This window comes from Rhipicephalus microplus, chromosome 3, assembly GCF_043290135.1.
Source record: "Rhipicephalus microplus isolate Deutch F79 chromosome 3, USDA_Rmic, whole genome shotgun sequence".
Taxonomy (NCBI): Eukaryota; Metazoa; Arthropoda; class Arachnida; order Ixodida; family Ixodidae; genus Rhipicephalus; species Rhipicephalus microplus.
The window spans coordinates 164,395,846-164,422,528 of NC_134702.1; the positions used below are offsets into that span (position 1 = coordinate 164,395,846).

At 42.3% G+C, this 26,683-nt stretch overlaps 1 protein-coding gene and 2 long non-coding RNA genes across 3 annotated transcripts; 2 read left to right on the forward strand and 1 right to left on the reverse strand.

Moving 5' to 3' along the window:
• Positions 1–590: 590 nt before the first annotated feature.
• LOC119184726 (glutathione S-transferase 1) lies at positions 591–26,406 on the reverse strand. Its single transcript, XM_037434022.2, has 5 exons — positions 26,142–26,406; positions 24,742–24,800; positions 23,624–23,765; positions 20,991–21,161; positions 591–789 (listed from the first exon to the last, which is right to left on the reverse strand). Exons 1-5 carry the CDS (start codon positions 26,280–26,282, stop codon positions 652–654), a joined length of 651 nt encoding a protein of 216 aa, XP_037289919.2. The 5' UTR covers positions 26,283–26,406; the 3' UTR covers positions 591–651.
• LOC142803997 (uncharacterized) lies at positions 5,724–12,114 on the forward strand. The gene is made up of 2 exons (XR_012894408.1): positions 5,724–5,886; positions 8,005–12,114. It is a non-coding gene; the product is annotated as an uncharacterized LOC142803997 (long non-coding RNA).
• On the forward strand, positions 13,847–24,890 carry LOC142803996 (uncharacterized). Its single transcript, XR_012894407.1, has 2 exons — positions 13,847–14,458; positions 22,721–24,890. It is a non-coding gene; the product is annotated as an uncharacterized LOC142803996 (long non-coding RNA).
• Positions 26,407–26,683: the final 277 nt, after the last annotated feature.

The window sequence follows — 26,683 nt, forward strand, 5'->3', positions numbered from 1 at the left end:
CCCTTACATCGAGCAGCTCACTAGCACCTGATTTTCCTCTAGGTATGAGACTCTATGTGATTATTAGATAGATAGATAGATAGATAGATAGATAGATAGATAGATAGATAGATAGATAGATAGATAGATAGATAGATAGATAGACAGACAGACAGACAGACAGACAGACAGACAGACAGACAGACAGACAGACAGACAGACAGACAGATAGATAGATAGATAGATAGATAGATAGATAGATAGATAGATAGATAGATAGATAGATAGATAGATAGATAGATAGATAGATAGATAGATAGATAGATCTTTCATATGTTGTTTTTCTCCGCCACGTCCTTACAAGGTGCACAACACCAAGCGATTGTCACGTAGGTATTGTAAACTGTGAGATATCACCTGTGTAGGCGATCTAATCGTGTTCTGTTTGACATACAAACGAACGCTTGCCGCCCCTTATCTCCTAAGGGAAACGCTCGTACACCGCGAACACGAATAGATTGTAAAGTATCGGAAAGGAACACCCTTAAAACACAGTAAAGAAGCTGGATCGAAAGAGTCTGATTCCAAATAAAATTGAATACAAAGCTGTTATTGAACGATAACAACGGGAGCATTTAATTGCCTTTACGTTGCCAGGCAAAGATGTAGTCTTTACTGCAGAGCGGCCCACCGCTGCTTTATGTGGTTGATGGCAGGTCCGTAGAGTTCTTCAAAGTACGGGAGCTGTGATTTGATGTTTCTGTAGTAGCTGACAAGTTTTGGGTACTTGTTGAGGTCGACGACGGGCCCCTGGAATCAGATATATTAAAATATGAAGCGAAACTTGATTATCACAAATAATGAGAGGACATACTTCCAAGCAATACTTTTTATTCGGAAAGTAGTAATTGGTATACATATCAAACCATTAACCAAATGACTTTTTATCTCTTCAGAGCAACCTCAGAACAAATAGTGAAGTCTAGTTAGCCTGAATCGCTTAAAAGAGTGATTTTGGACATGACGCCCTTTTCTGTCAAATGGTATTTCTCTTTCGTTCACCGCATGATTGTGAGTTGAGCATCATGGTGTCGCGGAAGAGATTCATTTTTGCATAAATCGCTAAAGTGCGCATTAATACTCATGGTGACCCCGCCGCAGTAATGTAGTGGCTAAGGAACTCGGCTGCTGACCCGCAGATCGTGGGATCGAATCCCGGCTGCAGCGGCTGCATTTGCGATATAGGCGGAAATGTTGTAGGCCCGTGTGCTCAGATTTGGGCGCACGTTAGAAAACCCCAGGTGGTCGAAATTCCCCGAGTCCTCAACTACGTCGTCTCTCATAATCATATGGTGGTTTCGGGATGTTAAGAGTAGCGTACCAACACTTTCGCAAGTTGCGCGGGCTAACCTACATTCTCACAACCCACCAATATTTTGGATTCTGCACAGTCACTAGGATTATTGCTGAATAAAATTTTTATAGACTTAAAACAGCTCACAAATAAATAAATTTTTAAAAATATTCCTTGAAGAAGCAAAGGTAATTTGAGCACTTCTACTTAATTAAGCTACCCGCTGAGCTCTATTCCCCTGCTTTATTCGTTGCCGCTTTGCAAGCTGCCTCCGTCGCTCCAAGTTGCCATAAGCAAGGCTGATCATATTTATCGGAGATTAAAGTAGAAACCTTTCTTGGGGCTTTCAGTACAGCAAAACTAAAATAGTTAGAAAAATTAGTCACAATCATGTGAGCACAGCAGCTTCGTAAGAGCAGTGGTGATTGTTACCCTTCCTAATGAAAGAAAACAATTTTGCCGAAGCAGCAAATGATTTGACCGATCCATAAAAAGTTTGTTCATTTCCATTTATAACTGCATCGGCCAGTTGTAGTCGAATAAAAAACATGAACACAATATGCATTATAAGGGCACTTGTTCAGCGCTAGCCTGCTCTTCAGTGCTACTGCACAGGGCGAAAAATGTTGCAAAAGCCTTCAAGGAAAATCGACACTGCCGAAATGTTGAAAAATTATCACTACAATGCACCTTTGCCTCGTAATACTCTCTTTTTCTCGTCACAATATAACTGAGTGATTCCATTGGGGAACGAAAATTTTGTTTTAGTAGTTTTCCCCAGCGTGCAGCCGACTGTGGCTGCTGGCTGTTGAAAGTGGGGAGGCTGAGCACCCCCCACTTTTCTCAGCTGGGGAGGGGGGGGGGGTTGTGCCCTCCTTGTTCCTTCCGGCTGATACGCCTATACACGTTAAACACCACATATCAATCATATCGATCAGATAACCATGGCTAGCTGGCATGTACGTGACCGTATAAGGTCGGTGGGACACGCTGACACTTGTATGTCGGCATAATTAATAACCGTTTGAGTGTTCTCGTCGTACATACGGTAGCCGTTTTCTGCCCCGAAGTGTACTTGCCGTACTGGTAGTCGAGTGCGTTTCCAAACCACCTGCTAAAAAATTTGTGCCGTAATGATGATGCGTGCTCACCGGCAAATGGTGCCCCGCATGAAAATGGGGATGTCCTGGCAATGTACTGCCTGTTTCCTACTAGTGTCCTACCTGACCTTTATGGTTCCTCATCCTATATGTTGCCTGTAGGACACTACTGTATGTTCACGAACTCCTTCCACATCCTATGGAAGGATTCCTTCTTGTTACCTCTGGGATGTCTCCTTTAAGTTTACTGCAGGATGTTACCTGGCTGTGAACTATATGTTACCTGCAAGTACACCTTAATTCACATGTTGGTTAGAAGTGGTAGTACAATAACAGTTCTTATCAGTGCCGTGGCCAGAGCGGTGAGTGACTGTGCAGAATCCCTCCCTTCCACTTTCCCATATGACTCGCACGCCACGCACACATACAACCTTATATATATATATATATATATATATATATATATATATATATATATATATATATATATATATATATATATATATATATGAAACATGGCAGACACGTGCGCGTCCCACGGCGAAAAATTTGTATTTGCTGTCTATTTAGTTTGACATCTCTTCGGGGGGGGGCGAAGTCAATAAATGAGGTGATTTCTCCTCCCCCTCCCTCGGGTTGCTGTGTGCCCAGGCTCTCTCTATTTCTCTCTGTATAGGCTGACTTTGCGCCCCCCTCCTCAGTGACAAAGGAGAAAACGAAAAGCGGCCACCCCCCCCCCCCCTATGCAGAAGGGCTTATGCATAAGGGCCATCAATCATTGCAATAAAATCTCGCGTGTACATGTCTGGATCAACAAGTGTATAATGTTTATTAAAAAGACATGAGTGTTTTGTGGTGATTATGACCGCTGCTGTTTTTTCCCCTTTTGCGTTCACCTGCGAACGTTTTAAATTTCGCGAGCTTGACTTTTTACTTTTTTTTTCTAAAATGAAAAAAAATATTTTGCGCTCTAAGTATTTGCGTGACATATATATACGTATGTTGTTTACATTTAAATGCAATAACAAAGTTTTTTTAGTACGCAAATCCGATGTACGTCTGCGGGTCTGTAATTATGATACTTGTGCTATAGTCAACATTTATAGATACTTTTGGCTATAGTGGCTTGAAAGGTTTTGCTAGTGTCGTCAACGACGATAGTTACAGCGCGAGAACAGAACAACGACAAAGAGACACGAACGACACGTCTCTTGTCTCTTTGTCGTTGTTTTGTACTATCGCCATGTCATACCAACTAGCCCAAGCTGCCACACTTCTGAGTCGTGAACGTGGCGGAAAAGCTGAAAGATTTTACAATATAGCCGCCAGAGGACGGGACCGCTTGCTGGCACGCGGCATTTACGTTTCCGAGTCCGCGCTCTCAAGTGTTTCTCGTTGTAGCGAAACTTTGTGGTAACGGTACGAACTCACTGTGCCTGTCACACAGGGTACCGATAAAGTCTAAGCAAAGAAAAAAAAACAGATTTTCGGAGTATGCTACCAGGTTATTTTATCTCAACAGCACATACAAGCAGAATATATAGCGCGTACAAAACGAAGATGTAGGAGATTCAGGGCGTCACTCCCATTTGATTATCATTCTTTCCCACGCAGTAGCGTTTGAGTATAAATTCATCAATATCCTTATATATTTACAGCGCTCACATGAAAAATACAACAACCAGATAAAAAGACGCAAAGACAAGTGTTTTGATGCATGATATAGGTGCACAGTGAAAAAAAAGAAAGACAGGTATATCTTAACGAAATAAGCATGATATAATAAAAATAATTAAAAATGAGCATCAGCCCGCGTTACATTGAAGTTCATGCACACGTCAGGAATAAATATATTTTGAGCATATACCAGGAAGCTGCGACAAACCGAATGTACATACATTACCATAAGAAGGAAAAAAAAACAAGTGACAGGTGGATGTGAACTTCGATTTCTCAGTGCCCCTATTTGCAATGACACTTAGAAAAAAAATTGGTATTCTTCGTGAGGTTTAAACTGTGGTTACTGGCACCGCTGCCTTTCCAGGTGTTTTTGTTTGTCCCGTTTTCAGGCCACGTTATATGTTCAGTGACTGTGGAAGAGATGCAGCCTAGTGAGTGCATAAAACTTTATCATGTCCCCAGTGAGCCGCCACTTATGTACTGTGCATGCAATCGATTGGTTCGAGTTCACAAGCTTGAAGAAAAATCTAAATGCTGGTCGTTCGCAATCAATTTCTACAACCTCGCCGTTGATCACGTGTTTGAACGTTGACATAGCGGTCATCAAAATGTCGCGTACACACCGCACACGTTTTGCCAAGCTCCTTGTCTTTTCTCTTAATGTTTCTTCCCCACCCTTGCAGCCGTGCTGGGCCCGTGGGAGCTCTGATTAGGGATACCTTTTCTTCGCAGGACTTGTATCCGCCTTTGCATAATGGCACGAAAGAAGTTCTCTTTTTCTTTTTAGCTATATGGTTCGTTTTTGAGGCTAGACAGATACGCAGTTTCACGCTGGCACAGTGCGAACCTTTCAAGACGCAGCTGAGAAATAAAATGGAGCGACCACCGGTTCCAGTGCCGAACTCTAACAGAACCTCCCCCCCCCCGCCCCCCTCCAACTAGTGACGGCGGCTTTCCCACTCCCCTTCAACGTACGATCTAAATTAGACATATTGGTCTTCAAAGCAATTGACACGCTGATCTTCAAGGAATTTTTCACAGCTGCTTTGTGCGTGTGTAGAAAAGCACAATGAAGCAGGCAAATTTCCTAAATTAACAATTAATACAGACAGCTCTAAGTAGGAGAAAAAAACAGGCCTGTCTTTTGTTCCATATATATATTTCTTTCGTTGGTACTTCATCAGTCTGGTAGTTACTTTCTGACCATTTCATTCCAGTCTTTGTCAGCTGAAACATCCACTTTAATTTGGGCGGGCGGGGGGGCGCAAGCACAGGTAAAATATAGCATATTTAGGATGATACCTTGCTAAGACAGTTAAATTGTATGCGTGCTAGGTTGTGCATCTGTAGCAGGCTATATAGTTGATAAAATTATACTTATTTCCTTCTATCCCTGCCGAGAAAATAATTAGTCATAATATCTACGGTTGAAATGAGTGTTTCGGGAAGGAGTTATGTAACATGGACGCAGTTTCACTGCCGCCAGCCACAGGCAGCGCCGCGTCGCGGTGCATAGAATTCGGTTTCTTCGCCACCGCTTGGGAAGGCGCCCGTTCACGACATCAGGAAAACTTTTCTAGCAACTATACTTTCGCAAGTGGGGGCCTTGTGGCGGCTCGCAGGGCTCGGTTTTGCGTCGATTTTTGCCGTGTTTTGAGGTGTGCTTGCGCTACGTGTTTGTTTTTTTTTTGTGTTCTGCTGGTGCTGCTTATTACAAAGATGAGCTATACTCAAGCGAGGACGTGTGGCGTCGTATTGTGGAGCACTCGCCAGGTATGTACCACATTACTGCTGTCAGCGCTTTGTTAGTGCTACGTTTTTCGTAACATGTGGACGATAAGGGAAGTTTGTTAACGTAGCGAACCTGTTTGTGTGTATAGTGTCATCAAGTTGAAGGCAAATTTGTTAGAAGTGAAGCGCGGGCGAGCTTTTTCTTTTGATTGAAGCATGGTTCAGTGTTTGTGTGCACAGCGGGAATTCGGCGGCAGATTTGAGCAGAGTTAATGGCGGCGCCCACCTCTGTTGGCAGTGGTGTTGGAAGGGGGCTTGTGCGCGATGTACTACTATTTTGGTTAAATAATTCTTGGGTGAAACGGCGTTTGTTAGCTCTGAGCGTTGATCACGTCTAGGGCGGATGTACTTGGATCTGTTTTTTTTTTTGCACGCCTGTTCATATTTTGTGCTATATAAGTGAACCTGTCTCAGACAGTTTCATATGCTGTACGTCCTTTTTTAACTGCTATCACGAATTCTGGCGGGTAGCTGAACGTATGCAGGTGTATGCATCCGTACGGGCACGCATCTTTGAACTACCGCGTTACTCAAGTTGTGTTCGCGTGCAGCATGTTGCTTCGTCTTAAACAGGGCTCGAAAAGCTTGCATAATGCTGCCCGTTTAGTCAAATCCGAGCTTACAGCATACACCCGCAACTTAGGTTGCCAGATTCGGCCAGAACTTGTGAAGTCTGAGCCGTTCGTTAAAATTAAACTGCATTTTCGAGCGAATCTTTGATGGCTAATTGTGGGCGAATCACTATCCTAACTGTGTGAGGCCTAATGCGATCATTAGTCCATGCGATTGAGTCCATGCGATTTGATTTTATTCAGCTTCTTTTCACTATGCTCGGATTTCGTACTTTTGTTTTGGTTTATTAAATATTGTGTGCGCCCCGCCCGACCTTGGTGTTAAAACTTTGCTAAACATTTTGACATGTGCAAACATCAATAACAGTTTAGACCACCACCTCCAATGAAATTTTGTAATAGATGACAAGCTGAAACTCATCTGGTCAGGAAAAGACATGAAAAGAATTAAAAACCACACACTGACCACGAATAAAAGCACGTTTGTCACTTGTGAGCAAGGCTCCTGTACAGAGGCCAAAACGTAGTGCTGTTATTTGCTCTCAATCGTGGCCAGCGTGTTGTTTTAATTGCTTTCACATCAGAGGACAAGCTTAAATAAATTCTCTAGCCATGCGCTACAGTTGTAGAAGGAATGTCTAGTAGTGGCAAAAACTAAAATTTTATTTATCACCTAAAACTCGTGATAATGTTATGCATCACAATATGCATGCATAAGGCATGCACGTGTTGCTGTTAAAATGAAAATTGGACATTGTATTTATCTGAGAATCATGAATATAGACTGAATGTTCCTAAGCTGTTTGCATTGAAGCAAATATGCGTTGGAAATCATTTTCATATAAACTTTATTATGTATTGCTAAATCCCGGCTAATAGCTTCCAGGATTCTGGTTACTGGAGATTGTTGCAGAAGCTTGCTTGCTTTGTTGGGATGGTATGTAGTTCAATATAGATGCCTTGTATGCCTTAGCATTCCCACTTTTTTTTCATACATTCATAACACAGCCTGTGATAAGAGGTATGTGACGGATACTGCCTATTTAGCCAAACAGAATTATTTGAAACTAATGGCCATTCTTTAGCAGCAAACAATAGTAGTTCAGTGAAACAAACTTCTGATAATATAGGTATAATCGTCACAATGTAGGCCACCAAAGAAAGCTATATTAGCTGTGTTCAAAATAAAATTCAGAATTTAATTTTATATGTTACCTACAATGGATACTTGATAAAAGTGCATACCTTCATGTATGTGCTGTCATATCACTAAATTGACATGTATACGCACAATGCAAGAGTGTTATTCAAGCATATTTGTGGCATACCTGTGACGTGGAATTTCCATGTTCTTTTTTAAAGTTGCAGCTGTGTTCACCAAAAACAACAGGAAGTTTTCCTTGTAACATGTCTGGTTTTTGTACATCCTGCTTTTTAAGAAACATTGTACCTGATCATTCTAAAAAACTGCCAAATAAAGCTGTACTAACCGACACATCTAACTAAATAGTTTTTTTTTCTATCGCAGTCTATACATGCTCGTCGTACGAAGAGTGTGGAAGACGTCCGGACTAGCCTGTCATCAATGGTGGCTCGTGGAAAACTTGGTGCACAGCAGCTGTACTTGGTTTCTGTTTTCTGTGAAAACGGAAGTTCACAGAACCACCTGGTAGCTGTATTCAAGGAGCACGCATGTTCAGGATGTTCAAAATTAACCCTTTCGTTTTTCCTTAAAAAAGAAGTCCGCACTGTGTGTTATGTGTGTAAAAGCCATCTTTGCAGACAGCAATGTATCCAGGGAGACGCAACGTGAGATAATAATTATCATTGTCAGTGGTGCCGTTGAGTATTATTAATTAATGAACCTATTGTGACCACTGCGGGCAGTTACGTATGTGTTAAATATTTCAGCGAGTTACATTTCTACATAACTTTACTTGTAAGAATTCTAGCATGCTTGTGCTCAGATATACTGCTGGAAAGTCTAGTTGCGCTCGAATCAATATGTATGCAGGACAGTGAGAACTGGAACAGACTCCCTGATGCGATTGATGCATTTAATCTGACCATAAGTCAAAGGCATGGGTGAACGATATAATAATGGCTGCCCCTCACTTTTGGCTGGCAAAAGCAAGAACGGGCTGCTTGACCCACCAGGGAGTAATATATTGCTGATCCTCACTGCCTTGTGTGTGTATTCCTGAAAAGCAAAATTAAACTTATGAATGGGATATCAAACACGCTCAAAGAATTTTTCCAAGTGGGTCTGTGTAAAAACATGCCCGCCTCCAGCTTTCCAATGCAGACATGCCCGCTTTTTTCAGTTATTAAAATTTCAATATTCTTATTTGATGGGGCAACTGACAGCACTATTTTTTTTTCTTTGTGTCCCCCTGGACACAACTTATCTGGAAAATGATTTTTTCTGCTCTTGGAGCTGAATTTCAGTTAAACTACAAAGCACATTTCTACAAAGCACAGCTCTTTAATGCATATTTAGTTTTTTTTCAAGATTTACTGAGTGAGCTTCCCTCCAGGCTTGCATGTCACGTTTTAATTGCTGCCTTGTTAATGTTAAGTCAACATTGTTAATAACTGATAGAAGTCAATCTGGAATATTGTAACCTGAGTCCATGAATTGAGGGGGGATGGTGAATTTTTCTAATTTTCTAACTACATAGTAATATCTGCTTGCTTTATTTTTTCTGAAGTGTAATTAGAACGATACTTGCTGAGTTTGTGTTAAAACCACTATATGATTATCAGTAAAGACCGGAACTATAGAGGCACGAAAAAAAATGTTTTAGGTGTCTATAATAGACTCTAAAAACTGCCATTTAGGCATAAATAGGTGTTAAAACTATCATTTAGGCATATATATATAGGCACCGATTCAGTAGCGTGCTGAGGACAAATATTGTACTTCTAGCAAACACAGCAGGTGAATTCAGGACTTTAGAAAAGCTAAATTTATATTTTCCATGAAAAGGAATAGCAAGAAGCACAATCATTTGAACAGATTTGGGTGAAAGCTGAGGTAATTCAACATTGTGAGAAAGGCTGTGTAAACAGTGATGAACCACCATTATCTCAAGGTTTTCTGCCTTGAATTTTTCTTGCTTTCATAAAGTATTTTGCTTTTATGCGAAAAAAAATGTTCGACGTCCACTGAAGTTAGTGAAGCGTACTTGTGGCCTAGCACTTTCAATGCTTTAATTGCATTCAGAATATTTGAATCAGCCCTACTCGAAACTTTCGACACTTGCTTTAGCACATAATATCTGCGATTCTTTCCAAAGCAGATTCAAGCTTTGAGGCAACCCTGTCAGTGGCGGGTCTATTGGAGACGAGGCGAACCTTTCCTGCACATCCGAAAAAGGAAAAAGAAAGGGGGGGGGGATATTCTCAAGCTTTCCCTTTAAGTTTTGAAACGCGTTAGCGACCCGGTCCCTGGTGCATACTTCCACCACTTAGTGCATACCATTATTGCATGATGTTACTCAACAAGTTCAAATGGTGGATTACCATGCAGTGTAATCGATAAAGTTGAAAGTGGCTTGTATCAGTGAAGCTTTCACATATGGCTGCATTCTATGTAATATGTGCATGTGAGTTCCCAGATGTCAATATAAAAATAACAATATGCACCTTTGTGCCCGTGGAATGACCACAAAATTCACGTTATTCGCGCAGATTTAACGGTTGTTTCAATAAATTGACAGTTGCATAACCAATTTTGGAAGTTTTATGCCTATGGGTGCATCAGAGTGGACATCAAACTTAAAGATATTGTTGACCTTTCCCATTTCTTCTCCCCGGCTTCTCATGTAGACCGTTTCTCGATCAATGAAGTAGCGCTATGATCCACTGGTCATTTTACGGCTTCTCTTTATTCCGAATTGCTCGGCAGACTTGCGACAGGTGCCGTTATTAAAAACATAAATGGCAACAAAACTTATGTGTAGGCTGTAGTCTGCAGCGCTAGGCTAGCTTAGTTTCAGCTGATTAGTGTACGTTCTAGGTACACTGTACTGTAGCCTTCCAAATGCAACCGCTGAGCTGCACTACTCTGGCACCTAGCGACTGGGATTTTTAAGGAACAGTGGATACACTAGCGTTAGCCTCTTCTCGCTTCGCTACAGTATGCTCTAGCCACGCTCAAACAGTCGTGCCACGCTACTCTCAATCCAAGCGACAGAAAACTTTAAGGGGGGCCTGCTAGCACTATAGATGCTAGCCTCGCTCTTCCTCATTGGTGTACAAGCCCCACTCACGTAAAGCGCGTTTAAAGTGCGATAATATCGAAGCGTTGGCAAACGTCACATGCGTCGGAGCACAATGGCCGAGTCTAGATATATGTTGGCTGTGGCTGTGCGTCGACTTATGATCTGTTTTCATTAATATACAGTGTATCATCAACACAGTGCATGTGTGCATCGACCGTACATCGAACCATATTCGCACTTTACCAGTAGTTAAAAACATCTACGAAAAATAAAAACTAGCCCTCTATGCATGTGTTGTCTTTAATATAGCACATCAAGTGCTTCTTGTTTTCCTTCATATGAAGAACTCATTTGAGCAAAACGTTTACGTGACGAACATGAAAAAGAATTTTTAGGCACTGAAAAGCTGATATATGCATGAAGCTCGAATCAGGCACTTATAGGCACCATATATATGCGATTAAAATATTACCCATCGCTTAGTACGTGTTTATATGTGAAAGAGGCTCGAAACGGACTCCAGAAAAAATAGGCATTTGCCTAAAGTTCCGGTCTTTAATTATCAGGGACGCCGTAGTGAAGGGCTTCAGAAATTTTGACCACCTGGGGTTCTATAAAATACACGCATGTCTAAGCAGACAGGTCTCAACCATTTCTTCTTTGATCGAAATTGTGGCCACAGCCAGGGTTAATTCTGTGGCCTTCATTCAGTTCGGCATTCCGGGGTTACGTGAACAGTATACTGTTTGTGGGCTGCAGTCTTGCTTCCAATTATGCAGGTTAAGTAGAGCAGTCTGTGCCAACCAAGCATTTCTGCTAGTGCTCTGTTGTGTTTTTCACATTCCTAATTTACTGCAATATGTAATTATTTTAGCATGCACACATTCTTCAGCAGCTGTGGGTAGTGTGTGCTGATGTTGTTTATTACATTCCTGATCTTTTGCAATATTTAATGACTGTTGCATGTATTGTGAGTTAGTTGTGAACTTATGGTTGTTCGTTCTTTTAAAGACTGTAAGGCTGCATACATTTGTTATAAGCCTGTAAAGCCTAACAAGTCACTGTGATACACTTTGCATATCGTACATGAAATGGCTAATTTGGGTGTGCAGAGTTTATCGAAGCAGCCCATAGTGTTTTGAATGCCTTGAAATTTGCCTTGTGATGAGAAGTTACTGTTGTGAAGAGTGTGTTTTTGAGAAACGAATGTAGTATCTATTACCTAGAAAGATGCTGAAAAATTAAACCCTTTAAAATGTTAATGATGTGCTGAAGCTTCATGGGGTTAAGGCTGATCCGTTAATCTTATCTTTCTTCAGCCGCCTACAAATGTGCATTACCTGTTTGAATACTATCTGTAAAATGCTCTAAGCTGAAGTGTAAACGACAATAAACCAATAATTTTACAGTTTCGTGTACATGTCCATGTACATTTCAATTTAACCAGCCGTATTATGCCGCACCATGCAGACAGTACAACGGGCCTAATTTCTGGTCTGCATAAAAGGTGGCTACTTACAGGACACATCCAGGACGGACACCTTGAGGCGACATAAAAGCGGCGGCCAAATCGCGACATTTGGGAGACGTACAGGATGGTCACAGGTGCGAAACATACAGGATGACGCCTTGAGGCAACATAAAAGCAGCGGCCAAAAATTGCGACATTTGGGAGACATACAGGACGGCCACAGATGCGAAACATAGAGGATGACGCCTTGAGGCAACATAAAAGCGGCGGCCTAATCGTTACAGTTGGGAAACATACAGGTGGTATCCTCATGTTGCCTCAAGGAACCATACAGTACACGTACAGGACGTTGCCATTTTCATAGGGGGCTATCTTCTAGGATTCAGAATAAGCGTTGGCAATAATTGCGCGGAGATCGACAGCCCTGATTTCAAGCGTAGGTTCATCGGGCGATCGGCCATGACGCCGATGGGCAACGACCTTTCAGGGTTTCGGTTTTACGCGTGATCCGAATGAAAACACGCGAAATGTAATTTATGTATTCAACGGCGCTTCCTTCCAGGGACCGGAGAAGTTTATTTCCATCTTGATTCACGCTTCTCTTAGAATATTAACCACCGACACTCACGAGGTATTCTTGTTCTCCATAATAGCCGAGTTTACTCTGCCCAAAGCAGCCGCACGTAGAGGAGATAGCGCGCGCATGTGTGTGTGTCAGCACGACTCGTCGATAGAAGAGAACAACAGTTACGGCCTTTATGTGTGTAGACTGCGATAAGGCGCTGTGCGCAGAGCCGTAATTTAAGCAATACCACTCTATGATATACAATTGAATAATATGCAGTTCTTTAGCCATTTTGACATCAAGATATCACTCCTAACTTTCTTTTACAAGCTTTTCGAGAATTTAAACATTTTGTACATTTAAAAACCGCTGTGAAAACGATTGAATAAGCTGCGAAAGTTTCTTTTTTTTTTGCAAAAACTTGCACACTTGGTTGGTTAAAGTGCCAGTCACCAGTCTCTGAAACCTCAAACAACGAGCGCCGTTTTCTCTCCCGGCGTTTCTCGCCTTTCTGGCACACTTCATGACGCATGAACCGGTGTTCCTGAGACGTATATCATGAACTCACACTGTCTATTGGTTCGTATACACGAAGTATCGGATGTTAATAGTAAAATGCACTGCTTTTTCGTGCATCTGCTCATCCGTTCTTCTTTGCCTCGCATGACTATCTCACGCGGTCAGTGGATTCCACTTCGATTAGTCTGTTTCCGACTGCGCAAGCAGCAATGACAACGTGTAGCTAACAAGCGCGAAGTTTTGATTGGCCGAACCCTTACTTTTTTTTTACTTATTTTATTGCTTTCATACTGTAGACTCTTAGGTCTAAGCCGGTGGGAAGTTTGGAAAAGACGTAGAAACAAGTGGCATCACAAATCGTTGGTCACAACAAATTGTTTGACCTAACATATCTAACTGTAGCACGAGTCAATTGTTATACAGGTAATTAAATACAAAACAACACAATATATTTCCCTGTTCGAGTTAGGGAATAGAATAAATACAAATGTGCGCGATAAAACAATCGATACAAAAGAGACAAACCCGCACTTATACTCTGGACTGTGGGCACGGAGGCACGATGGAGGAAACAACGCAAGGCTTACGCATCTGTCTTTTCTCTCTGCAGTTCGCCGTGGTCGTGGCCGGTGCGTCGGTGCTTGGCCTTGCGGACGACTTTTCACCCATAGGAGGAATTGGCGAGGCTGTGCCTGCCATGGATTCGCGCCTGTTGGAAACAACTTGCGTCAACTTGTCCGAGCGCATGGAACGCTCCCTGAAATATCACCGATGCACAGCCGCCACGACAACGTCATCCAGTTCGGAAACGATATTACCGAGCATCCAGCAGTATCTCTTCTGTGGGCACGGAGGCACGATAGAGGAAACAACGAAAGGCTTACGCATCTGTCTTTTCGCTCTGTAGTTCGCCGTGGTCGCGGCCGGTGCATCGGTGCTTGGCCTTCCGGACGACTTTCCACCCATGGGAGGAATTTGCAAGGCTGCGCCGGCCATGGATTCACGCCTGTTGGAAACAACTTGCGTGAACCTGTCCGAACGCATGGGACGCCCCCTGGAATATCACCGATGCACAGCCGCCACGACAACGTCAAGTTCGGAAACAATATTACCGAGCATCCAGCAGTATCTCTTCTGTGGGAACGGAGGCACTATAGAAGAAACAACGAAAGGATTAAGCATCTGTCTTTTCGCTCTGCAGGTTGGTTGCTTTTCTAAATTACCCTCTGGCAGCTTCCGATCAGATGATTCTTTCTTTGTCGTGCTTCCGTGCCCTGAAGCAGTTCGCGGGTGTGCATCGCATCTTCGGCGCCTCCTGCTCCTGAGAGGTGACATCAAAACAAATCCTGGTCCTATGACTAAAACCAGAAGAGAAGCTTCATTCAGTTTTTGATAGTGTGCAACATATTCAAGCTAACAATGTGAGCCTTCTAGAATCCGTGAACCAGGTTTTTCTCCCACATGCCACCTTAAAAAATATTTCGAATCGCTGATTCAAAGAGTAGGCGAGCTCGAGAACAAACTTTAGTCAATGTCGACACAGCACTCGTCTGCGAATGCAGAAAACATTTCCAAGATGCAAGATAAATTGATGAATTACAGTCAAAGGTGACAGGGAGCGATTCCGGGCTTGGTTCCACGCATGAGAAAGAGCTTTCGAGAATTCTTCAGGACAAAATAGATGACTTGGAAAACCGCTCCCGCCGTTCTAACTTACTTTTTTACGGAGTTGCTGATACTGACAGTTTCAAGTCGTGGCAGGCCTCTGAGCGAATCGTAAAAAAGCTCTCTTCAAGCCATTTTGGCGTATCTGTTTCGTCTATTTCAAGAGCTCACCGCCTGGCCCGATTTTCAGCGGATGAGAAGCGTCCAATCATTGCAAAAGTTTTTAACGAGAAAGAAGTTGAATCCATTTTGAGCAAGGGTTGAAACTGAAAAACACAGCACTAAGCGCAGCACGAGACTATTTTGAGGCCGTGCGCGACAAAAGACGCAAACTACTGCAGCTTTCAAAGAGCTTAAAGAAGGACGGTGACAGTATTCATCTCGTTTTCAGTAAGTTGTTCGTTAATGATGATGTTTACATGTGGAACACAGAGTCGAACAGTGCTAAACAACTTTCACGTCGCAACAACACTTGACGCATCCCAAATGTCCATCACCCTGTCTTCTCGTATCACCAACCAGTACCTTTATATCAGCCATCTGAAGCAAACGAATCATCCCTTGATCACAATCAACTCTTGATCACGTACACGGCTGTCATTTTCCTTACAACCAATCCAGAAGTACCCTCAGTAAACGGAACAAAAAAAGTTCATCGCAGACCTCGGCAGTTAAGGCGTCGACAAATAAGGCATCACGGGAAATAACTTTTGCAAATGTGAATGTGCGCAGCATCATGAACAAATTAAATGCTTTAGAATCGTTGCTTATTGGCCTCAAACCCGACTTCTTGGCCGTTACTGAAACGTGGCTAAGAAGTGGTATCGAAGATGCTGAGCTAACACCCCCAAACTGCGCGATCATACGCAAAGATAGACCAACACGAGGCGGCGACGTAGCTGTCTTTATAAGTAAAAGAATCCCCTTCACATTACTTCCCGACATAGAAGGCGAAAACGCTACTTTTGCAAACTTAAATTCACAACCCACGTTATCGTTCTCGGGTGTGCATACCGCGCCCCTTCATCAAACCTTGAGTGTATGGATGCCCCGTGCATGTATATGCGGCGTCACACATCTAATGCCAGAGTTATTCTTGTGGGGGACTTTAATCTGCCTGACTTCAACTGGGAATCAATGCAATACAACAGCGCCTGCTCAGAAATAATTTACGATTTAATTCTTTCTTTAAACCTCTCACACATAGTGACGCAGCCTACGTGTGTACAGGGACACAACTCGAGTGTGCTGGACTTAATCTTTCTCACTGATAACTTTCCGGTACATGAAGCAACGATACAACTTCCAGACGGCATTTCGGACCATAAAATAACTTATTGTAGGATGCTTATAAAGGACAGTAAAACACTTGCATACGCAGAGGAAACATTTCAAGACTTTTGTAATGCCGATGACGTAGCAATACACAACTTACTGTTCGACGTATTTTCATCATTTCAAGAATTAGCCTCTCACTTCACTGCGACTATAGAAATGTTGTGGCATAAAATCGAAGACATTGTTCTTTTTTGCTTACAAAACCACGTTCCTTCGAAGAAAAAAAGACCAGAAAGATGAATCCATGGGTCACACGTGTCGTTATACATGCTAAGAGATAGGTGAAGCGTTTGAGGAAAAATCTGAGAAAGCAAATATTTATAGCCGACAAAATCTGAGCGCAGGTATAACTGACATGAAAAATAAAATAAAGGTCGCCAAGTCTACTTATTTTGAAAAAAAACTCTACCTCAGTTCATAAAAAGTTCCCCGACGAAATTTCGGCAGTACATTAATCCCAAGGTCCGTAAAATGACCCGCGAAGCGCCTGAAGAAAATGCCTATTCCGCAAATGTATACATAGCTATTTCCAATCAATTTTTACAGTTGACGACGGAAAACAACCTCACGTAGAAATTAAAGAAGAGAAATTTATTAAGCGATTATTCGTTTCAAAAGAGGGAGTTTTCAACTTACTATTGAAGTTAGATGGCAAAAAAAGTTCCGGACCAGACAACATACCTAACGCGTTTTTAAAAACATACGCCGAATGGGTAACAAAATACCTGTGCCTGCTTTTTACCAATCATTGTCGTCGCGTACCCTGCCAATGGATTGGAAAATTGAAAAAATGATTCCTCCACATAAGTGCGGAAACAAAAACAAACCTTCCAATTATCGGCCCATCTCATTAACATGTACGGTTGGTAAACTGCTCGAAGGCATAATCTTAAAGCACATAACGAAACACCTATAAGAACACAAAATACTGTCCCCTTTTCAACATGGCTTGCGCCAGGGCATGTCTAACGTAGCACAACTCATTGAAATGGTGAATGACGCCTCATTAAGCATCGATCGCCAAAAGCAAATTGAACTTATTCTGCTAGATTTCTCGAAATCGTTTGATCGGGTGTCGCACAGCAAACTCATCTTGAAACTCAACTTCTTCTAGGCAAGGGCCAAATTGTTGTCTGAATTACTAACTTTTTAACAGACAGGTCGCAGTTCGTGGAATTAAACCATGTCCAGTCTTCAATCGTACCGGTGACCTCTGGCGTACCGCAAGGCAGTGTTTTGGCGCCGGTATTATTCTTAATTTTCGTGAACGATCTTCCGTCATCTGTTAATGTTTGATGCAGATTATTTGCAGATGAATACATCCTGTACAAAGAAATCCACTCACACGATGACCATGTCGCCTTAAATACAGCGCTAGACGCAATTTAAGACTGGTGCAGTGATTGGCAAATGAACATCAACGAAAAAAGTCCGTGCTCTTATTTATAAATAGAAAAAAGAATCCATCCAATTTCAATTACGTCATCAATTCAGCTATCCTTTCTAAAGTCACGAAACATAAGTATCTAGGGGTCATTCTGTCACATGACCTACGATGGGACGCTCATAATCATTACATCACTTCATCTGCGCTGAAAAGACTGTTATTTATAAAAAGGCGGTTACAGCAAGCACCACCACACACAAAGTTACTGGCCTACAATACATCTATACGACCCATCCTGGAGTACGCAAACACTGCCTGGTTCCCGTACACAAAAAAACTAACCAGCAAGCTCGAAGGTGTTCAACTAAAAGTGCTTAGGGTCATCTTTTACAAATTTAACTGAACAGATTCACCTACGGAGCTGCTTAAAGAGCTTGACTACTAACCATAAAAAACCGGGCGATGTTGGCACGCTTAAACCTGATGTACCAACTGTTACATGGTCAACAAAACATAGACATGTCCCGCTACATAAAGTATTCCGCAGCAAGAACTACCCCCCACAAATACTCTCATACCCTTGCCTCTTACAGATTTCACACAGATGCCTTCAAATTCTTGTTCTTCCCGCTTGCGATCAGAGAATGGATTAACCTGTCCCCCTCCATTACCAGTAGCACATCCTTAGCCACCTTCAGAAAACTAGTAGAAAGCGGCTTGATAGCCTCCCAAACACAATAGGGTGCTATGTGATCTTTCTTGTTATTTAAGTAAAGTGTCAATATGATTGTACTTTGACAAATGTGTTTTTGTATGATTTATTTTATGTTAATGTTTTGTTATTTTTTTCCTAATAATTTTTCCTTTCAATTTACTGTACCTAATCACTGCCTTAGATTGTCCACCTGTTATAATCCCTCTGGGATTAAGAGTATGTATAAATAAATAAATACTATGGTTAGTATATATTGCAGGAAATATACCATGAATAGTACTAACTCGAATGCTTATTTCATGACGAAGTTGGCGACAAGGCCCGTCGCAGTGGTCTAGTGGCTAAGGTACTCGGCTGCTAACCAGCAGGTCGTGGTATCGAATCTCGGCTGCGGCGGCTGCATTTCCGATTGAGGCGGAAATGTTGTAACCTCGTGTGCTCAGATGTGGGCGCGCGCTAAAGAACCCCAGGTGGTAGAAGTTTCTGGAGCCCTCCACTACGGTGTCTCACATAATCATATGGTGTTTTGAGACGTTAAACACCACATATAAATCAAATCAATTGAAGTTGGCGATAACCGCACTAAAACGTAGTACCTAGTGAACCACAAATCAATATCGAGATGTAGGAACACACACATGCACGCAAGATAATAGGGCTGCTATTAGCGTCTGATTTACTTTGAGCTTCATGACGGCTGTTTATGCCCCTGTTTTGCGGTACCCGCATCCTACATATTAACCACCATATAATTTAGAAGTATTATCGATGTTTCGTACCCAGTACCTTGTGCCCTACAGTTTGCACCTATGCCTGCAATAACTTGGAACAAAGATGTAATTTCAACTTAATCAATGAAAATAATTCTAGTTTGTTAAAACTTTCAATGACACTGTCACAATTCCGGTATAATGTACAATGACATATACAAAACATCTGCCAACTTTCGTTGCTTAGTAGTTCCCTAGTAGTTGGAATCACTGAATAAGGTTTCCAGTTTAGTAACGGCAAGATTTACAATCTTTTCTTGCGGCTGCCTAGTGATGAGATGACGCCAGGGTGCACAGTGGGATACTCTTGGAGCGGGTAAATCCACGCGGTTACTAACTTTTTAGTTACCTATCGGAAGCATGCACGCCTTTTACACTTATTAAACATTGCATAAAATTCGCGTGACTGAATGTAGCAGCTACCAAATGCAATATACATAATTATTTTAAATCAACATTTATAACGCCTTCCCGATCTTGCTGGTGGCCTTTAGGTCTATACTCACGAATCGAAGCTCAATTATTCAGAGCTAGGTAATGCATGGACTTTCCTTTCCAGCCTCTGTAGCTCATGTCATATGGGCGTATATTTTTTACGAGAGCCTTAACACCAATGACCTTTCCCTCATATGTCTATTCTGCAGCGGCATAACGAGGTTGCACGAGTGGCTGCACATATCAGTTGACATTCTAAAAAAATCGGCAGCATATCCACGGAGTGAATGATGGAGAGTGGGGCAAAGCATTCGTCCGTTCATTCGTTCTTGCTTCCGTCCGTGCATGCGTCCGTCTGTGTGACCATTCATGCGTCCATCCACCCGTCCGTGCGTGCGTCTCTTCGTGCGTCCATCCCTGCGTTCATCCATGCATCCGCGCCTGCGTCCGTTCATGCGTCTATCCATGCATCTGTCTGTGTGTGCGTTCGTCCATCTACTCAACACTCCAAGTACCACCATCTCGCATCTTTTCATCATATATTCACCGTATAGAAGCACGGTCATACAGCGGACATTCCAAAGACTAAACGAGAGGTGGCACACGCACACTTTTTTACGGCTTGCGCTTCGGGTCTACTTCCCACCTTTAACCACCTCAAATTCATGGTATATACTAGTTCTCTGTATTCATGGCACAGTGGCCCAACGCTCGCTAAACCCTTTCTAAAACTAAGGAGGTTACGCCCAGCGAGTATAACGTAGCAACATTTTCCTGTCAGATAGCGCTCAATGCACATGCCAATGGCTGCTAATGGGAAATGAGAGACGAGAATTCGGCTTTTACTTTCCTACGGCTAGCGCTTCGTATCTACTTCCCACCTTTAACCACCTCGAGTTCACTCATGGTATATACTAGTTCATTGTATTCATGGCACTGCGGCTCCACGCTCGCTAAAACTTTCTATAACTAAGGAGGTTACACAAAGCGAGTGTAACGTAGCAACCCTTTGTTGTCAGATAGTGCTCAATGTACATGCCGATGGCTGCTAATGGAGATTGCAGCGTGCGCGTTAACTGAAAGCTGAATGCTCCTGTCTCTCATTCCCCAATAACAGCCATTGCCATGAACATTGTGCACGATTTTTTATTGTTCAACAACGCACAGAAGAAATCTCCCACCAGCACCACCTTGAGTGTGAAAATGTTATACTTGTTACATACAACAACGGCTACGAGGGACGAACGGGTGCCGCTATAAAGAGCTTCGCCCCTGAAAAGTGATGTCTAGTTTCAATGTACGAGTACTGTTTGTCTTCACGTAACTTGGAAGACCTAAGTTTCGGAGGTATGCATGCGTTATGGTTTGAAGCCGATCGATGTGGAGGAAATGGGATGGAAAGCTTAATGAATATTTGCCTTACCTCGACAATTAACATCAGCTGCGGGATGATGGCGATATCGGCAAGTGTCAGCTTGTCACCGACCGCGAACTTTCCTTCACCGGTGATCTTCTCGATACCTTTGACGACGTTGTCTTCGTATGCAGTCAGCTCTTCAGCGCTGGGCTTTGTCTTCAGCAGTATGCGAGGTCTCTGCGATTGAAGCGAAGTCTTAATCTTCACACCATAGCAAGACTGTAATACCATATCCTTGTTGAGTTATTGAGTTTTTTAAAAATATTGTCACATACTTTTTTTCAGATACATTTCAATTTCTATGTAGAAAGCAACGCGAAGCTACCAAAATAGTAAAAAAATGAATTGTGTTATGGTATTAGAAATGACATATCGTGGAATCACCTTGCTATCTGCAATTCACTTTTATGCCTGCTTTGACAATGCTTTGAACAGGTAGTTAATGACAGCGTTTCAGCGAGCTTCAAAGCTCAAGTGTCTCGACTTATGGCTTCTGGTTTTCCCTAGCTGTTCATCGCGTCTGTCACTGAATCTGTCCTCCGGACTAGTAAGGCAAAGCAAAAACATGGAGATCTGAGTAACACGAAAAAACAGCGCGATAGCACAGTTGCTTTTTGGTGGAAGCACTAGATATCTCATAGGCTCAAGAAAATTTGAAAAAGTTTGGGCGTTCGTGTGCTGTTTTCTGCACCATTCCAATCAATCAGTCTTACTAAATCGAGAAACCCCCCTCAAAACGCAGTCTTCTACTGAATGTGCAGTTAAATTTAAAACAAGGTATGTGCAATGTTCCCGGGAATTGGTCTATAGGGTTCTCCTTTTCTGTGATGCACGCTTGTCAGACAGACTGGAAGGTGTCCGAACAACCGACTGAAGCAACATGCTCACAATTTTATAAACGGCAAATATGAGTTTCTTGCACAGCATTGCACTGGGTGCAAACTGTACGCCTCATTTAGAAGACACAGTTACGCTAAATAAGCAAAGAGTCAAGGTTCCTCGAAAGTATCGACGCACGCAAGTTGTGACAGCTTTTAGTCTTCAATATCGTTCCTTGGATTTCTTTCTTGCTTTAGATTTTGTATTTTTTCAATACTCATCTTTGCATTGTTAATCTTTCAGCACATTGTTTCTTGTCTCCTTCATATGTTTTTGTGCTCTGCACAATAAACTCAGTTGTAAGTTAGCGCTCGTCTTGTTGTCTTATTGTCGTAGTTCTGAGCTCGCACCATGACAATTATCAGAATGCAAAGTCTGGCATTTCTTTAGGGACATTGTTGTCATGATTCAACCCTGCAAGAAGCTACCATTTTACAAGCCCTTCACGCCGATGGGGCCATTGTGCTTGTAGGCTCGGCAGAGGAGCACTAGTTTTATCAAGATTTCTGAACTTCAAATCGACTGCACCTCACACTGTACCTGACACAGTAAATTCAGCTAAGTTAGGCTTTATGGTCTTTTTGAAGGTAAGAAATAAGAAAGAGATAACAATCTCAATTCGAGATAACTTATGTATCCAGGGTGACGTAAACTGAGACAAAAAATAGTTCTGTTAGCGGCCGAATTACCTAATAATAAATACTGAACATTTTAGTCACTATCGCAAGTAAGCGTGTTTCTGGTGAAAAGTTTGAAACCATGACAATCCTGTGCAGTTTCACTTGAAAAAAGCCACCCTTCTCTTCATCGCTTATGGCTAGGAGTGGCATTTACAAAATCTTATTCCTTTGTCATAGGAATGGCCGACAACGCTCTCTGCAATGCCTGTCATTGCGCAGAGATGCTACACCACATCCTGTGTGACTGTCCGTTGTATGAAATCCAGAGACAGTCACTGGCGTCCACTTTTGCGCGCATCGACAACAGCCAAATCTCTGTAGACACTATTCGGTCACGTGCCCGAGAGAAGACAGTGCAAGAGAAGGCGACGAAAGCTCTGTTGAAATTCCTACGCGACACGGACTTGAACAAGCGACTGTAACAGCAACGTCACACACCGCGAAAGACAAGACTGGACTATGACTGAGTGTGCGCGCGTGTGCTGCCGAATGTGCTGTGTTTCTCTCTTCCCTCTCTGCTCTCTATGTTTCATCTCCTCTATTCCTCTCCGATGCGCAGGGTAGCAAACCGGCTGCCTATAGGCTGGTTAACCTCCCTGCCGTTCTTTTCCCCCTGTTTGCCTTCCTGTCTTCACTTGAAAACATTGTCTTCTAACGTTTTTGTACAGGGAGATATTGGGCTGCAACACCTAATTTCGGTATTTTTATAACGCACGCACAGCGCATTGTACTTTGATAATGTGACGAAAAGCAATACCTTGTTATTACTAGGTGATTATAAAATGGTAAATGCTATCATATCTGCCTATGTCTCGACCAACATTAAGATTAAATGCTGCACGCTACTGCAGCGACCAACAGAGGAGAAGCTTTGCTTAGTTGGAACTTATTGTGCGCACTAACTTTGAGCAAAGCTTCTTATTGAACTCGGCGTGTACACTATCATTCCCAAGAAAGAAATTTATGACAGAGAAACAGAGCCACGGTTTACGTCTCTTGGTGAGAAGTGCACCAAGGCGCTTGGCTGAAAAGACTTCGAAAGAGTACGTTTACATGCTTAAGTGATGCAGAAGCACTTACGAAGAAGTCTGCCACTGAAGCGTGAACAGTTCCGTACATAACGGCGATGACCTGGTCGACCTGGGTGCGCAATTTGATGTCATCGGGGTACAAGTCTGATTTCGGGGCGTACTTCCGCAACAGGTAGTATACGATGGCCGCGCTGTGAAGCAAATGATCGAATGAGCACGTGCATCACCTGTATACAATGCAAATGAGACAAAAACTGCAGCATTCGCTGTTTAACTTGCATATTCTGCTTCTAGAGAGAAGCTTTCTTCTAACTGCTGTCCCCATTTCAAGCTCCCTTATAGCGTTTTCGTGAAATGGCATGCATCAAAGTGATCTAATCAGAATAAACTGATCTAAAAAATGTTTTTTTAACGTATCCTCCCCTTGGGTATTGTGAAATGAATGAAGCAGCATCCCTCCGCCTACCAATGACAGGCAGTAATTTCTACTATGATGTATGCCCTCCTAATGTAAAGAAGTATACAGTTTTTCTTGGTCACATTAATGTCAATAAATATGAAAACGCTGACATATGACATTTTGCGCAGCTGTCCACGCTTTTCTTCATTCTCACGCCTGATATTATGTCTGCAAATTATGGTTCGTCCTTCCTATAATATTTTGTTTATGCATGAAAATTACCATAAAAAGCTGAGTAGACAAGTGCGTGTGAATATTGAAGTTTTATTTCATTATTGACTGTCTTTTTAATATGTATATGAACAGTTCGGTTCCTATCTCGGTGCCTCTCAATTGCTGAGGTACGTGGGATCTGCATATTTTTTTAAAGAAAGCAGTTTTATAGGTTGCGAATAAGATTAACATATATTCTTGTATGAATTAAAAAAAAAGCTGTGAAAAAATCTACAGCAATAAACTCGGTGGGCGTAGCACATTAGAATACTATATTCTTAAAGAAAGCCATTTTACGCAGTAATAATAAAAACGCTCTACATGTATTTATTCAAGAGTTTCCTCAGTAAGAGCAATTCAGCATTGAGCAGTCCAGTTAGGTGATGACTAATGAACCGCAGCGCATCATTATTGCACGATGATATTTTTTACTGAAAACACTACCATGAAACGGTCTTCTTTTTATGTATGTGAATACAAGGGCGCGAGCTTGCCTTTCGTAAACAATGAAGCCATCGTCGTCAAGAGCAGGAACCTTGTGAAATGGGTTTATCTGCGAAAAATGTGCACATTACCTCTATTATTTACAATTACAAATGTTCTGTATACAGTACAGTAAAGTTGCTGTTGTTTGCAAGTGTCACTTACCTGGCTGGCGTAGTTTTTTATATTCGTTCTTTAACTCTCTTAAACCCGAAGGTCACACGAATGTCGTAATTTAAACCGTCAGGACTGAACGCAGCAGCACTTTTCTCAAAAGGGTGGTGATTGTGTCGCTATAAGGTCATGCTTTTTATATAGGGCGAGAGATTCTTCTGTATTCCAGGCGACGAATCAGGCATGCACATATACCATTGGTGATCATGTGGTGCCATTAGGTTGAATACACGCCAATTATCTGTTGTTTATACCTGTTATATTTCTGTATAAGGCCGTGTAACTCTTTACAAGGAGGAGGAGCAAAAGTTTGTTTATTACAAGAGGGAAAGACGTGGTGGAGAAGGAAGCAGAGGAGCGTACCAGGCGTAGATCCACGCTACCTTCTTGGCCCAATCCAATATGGGGCCCTGGACATCGGGTGTCGAGCTGCACAAAGTAGCTTGCCCCTGTGCCTTTCTATTAATGTGTAGAGGGAGAGGTGGTTGGTTTCGAGGGCACCCTCACATGACGTGATCTTGAATTGGTCTCTTTAGAACAAAATACATAAAGGGGAGGGATATTTCACAAGGTGTATAAGAAGCAGAAGCTCTGGCATTTTTAGCAGTTCTACTCTTGGTATGGACGTAGAGTTGAGTAAATTACTTAATATATACCTAATGCCTGAGAACGTATTGGTTAACTTATGTGTAGCACTTTTTTTTCTTACCGGATATTTTGAGTTCAGCAAAGGGCAGCCAGCTGATTTCTCTTTTTTCGCCCGTTCCCCATATTTATGGGTAATAAAGCATTCCCCCGCCTAATTCATACGCGTGTTGCGCGCACCATGTAGACACAGAAAACTTTCTCAAAACGAATGTTACAGCCATGTATCACAACTTCGAGCACTTATTTCCGTTTTTCGTGCAGCGTATTGTCATAAAACGGTATTGGCCCCTTCACCATAGACGCTGAGTATTGTGACTAGATATTTAGTGTTATTCATATCGTAGAAACTTAATATTAGGCACACGATTGAGTAGAGCAGAATTTATTATAAGGCTTTACAAGCTTAACAGGCCAACCCCATTCGAAGATCGTGTATATCGTCTTCCTTTAGCAGGTTCGCTTTCTGTCACGTAAAATTCGCTTAAGCTGTTCTCCTCACTTTGCTAATAGGAGTGTCATTACATGAATTTTTACCGTTTACGTAAATAGGTCACGTTGATTATCAAGTAACAGAAATACGGTGATTTACCTTGAGGTACTGCTCACTTAGTTGCTCTTTGTGTGCCAGATTCACGTTCTTCACATCCATTGGAACGCCCAGTTGCTTCGCGACCGCGAGCACGAAGCCGCATGGCGGGCTTCCTGGCCAGTTGTACAGAGTAATAGTCATGGCTTTTACGGGCTTAGCGGATTAGTCTGTTTCGAAATGAGCAGGAAGCCGTATAGGGTGACCCACCAGCGAGAGTGCCTTTATAGCAATCACCTGAGCCTGCGAACCTTGTGCCGTCCTGTTACGTGAGCAGAGATCATCATAGGAAGACTCTGAGCACTATGAAAGTTACGCGAGTGACGTAGCACTACACCTATTAGCGAGCTAGCAATCTGTCCGTACTGGTCGGATGAGACTTAGCAGGTGGTCTCGTTAAAATGAACGAAGTTCGTCAGATGGCTAATGACTATTGAATTTTGGGCGGATTTGGCTGACGATTTGAATGTGCCTATAGCAATACTCAGCGCAAATAATATTCACAGAGTTAAAGATAGGGTCCATTTCAGTACGCTCACAGCACT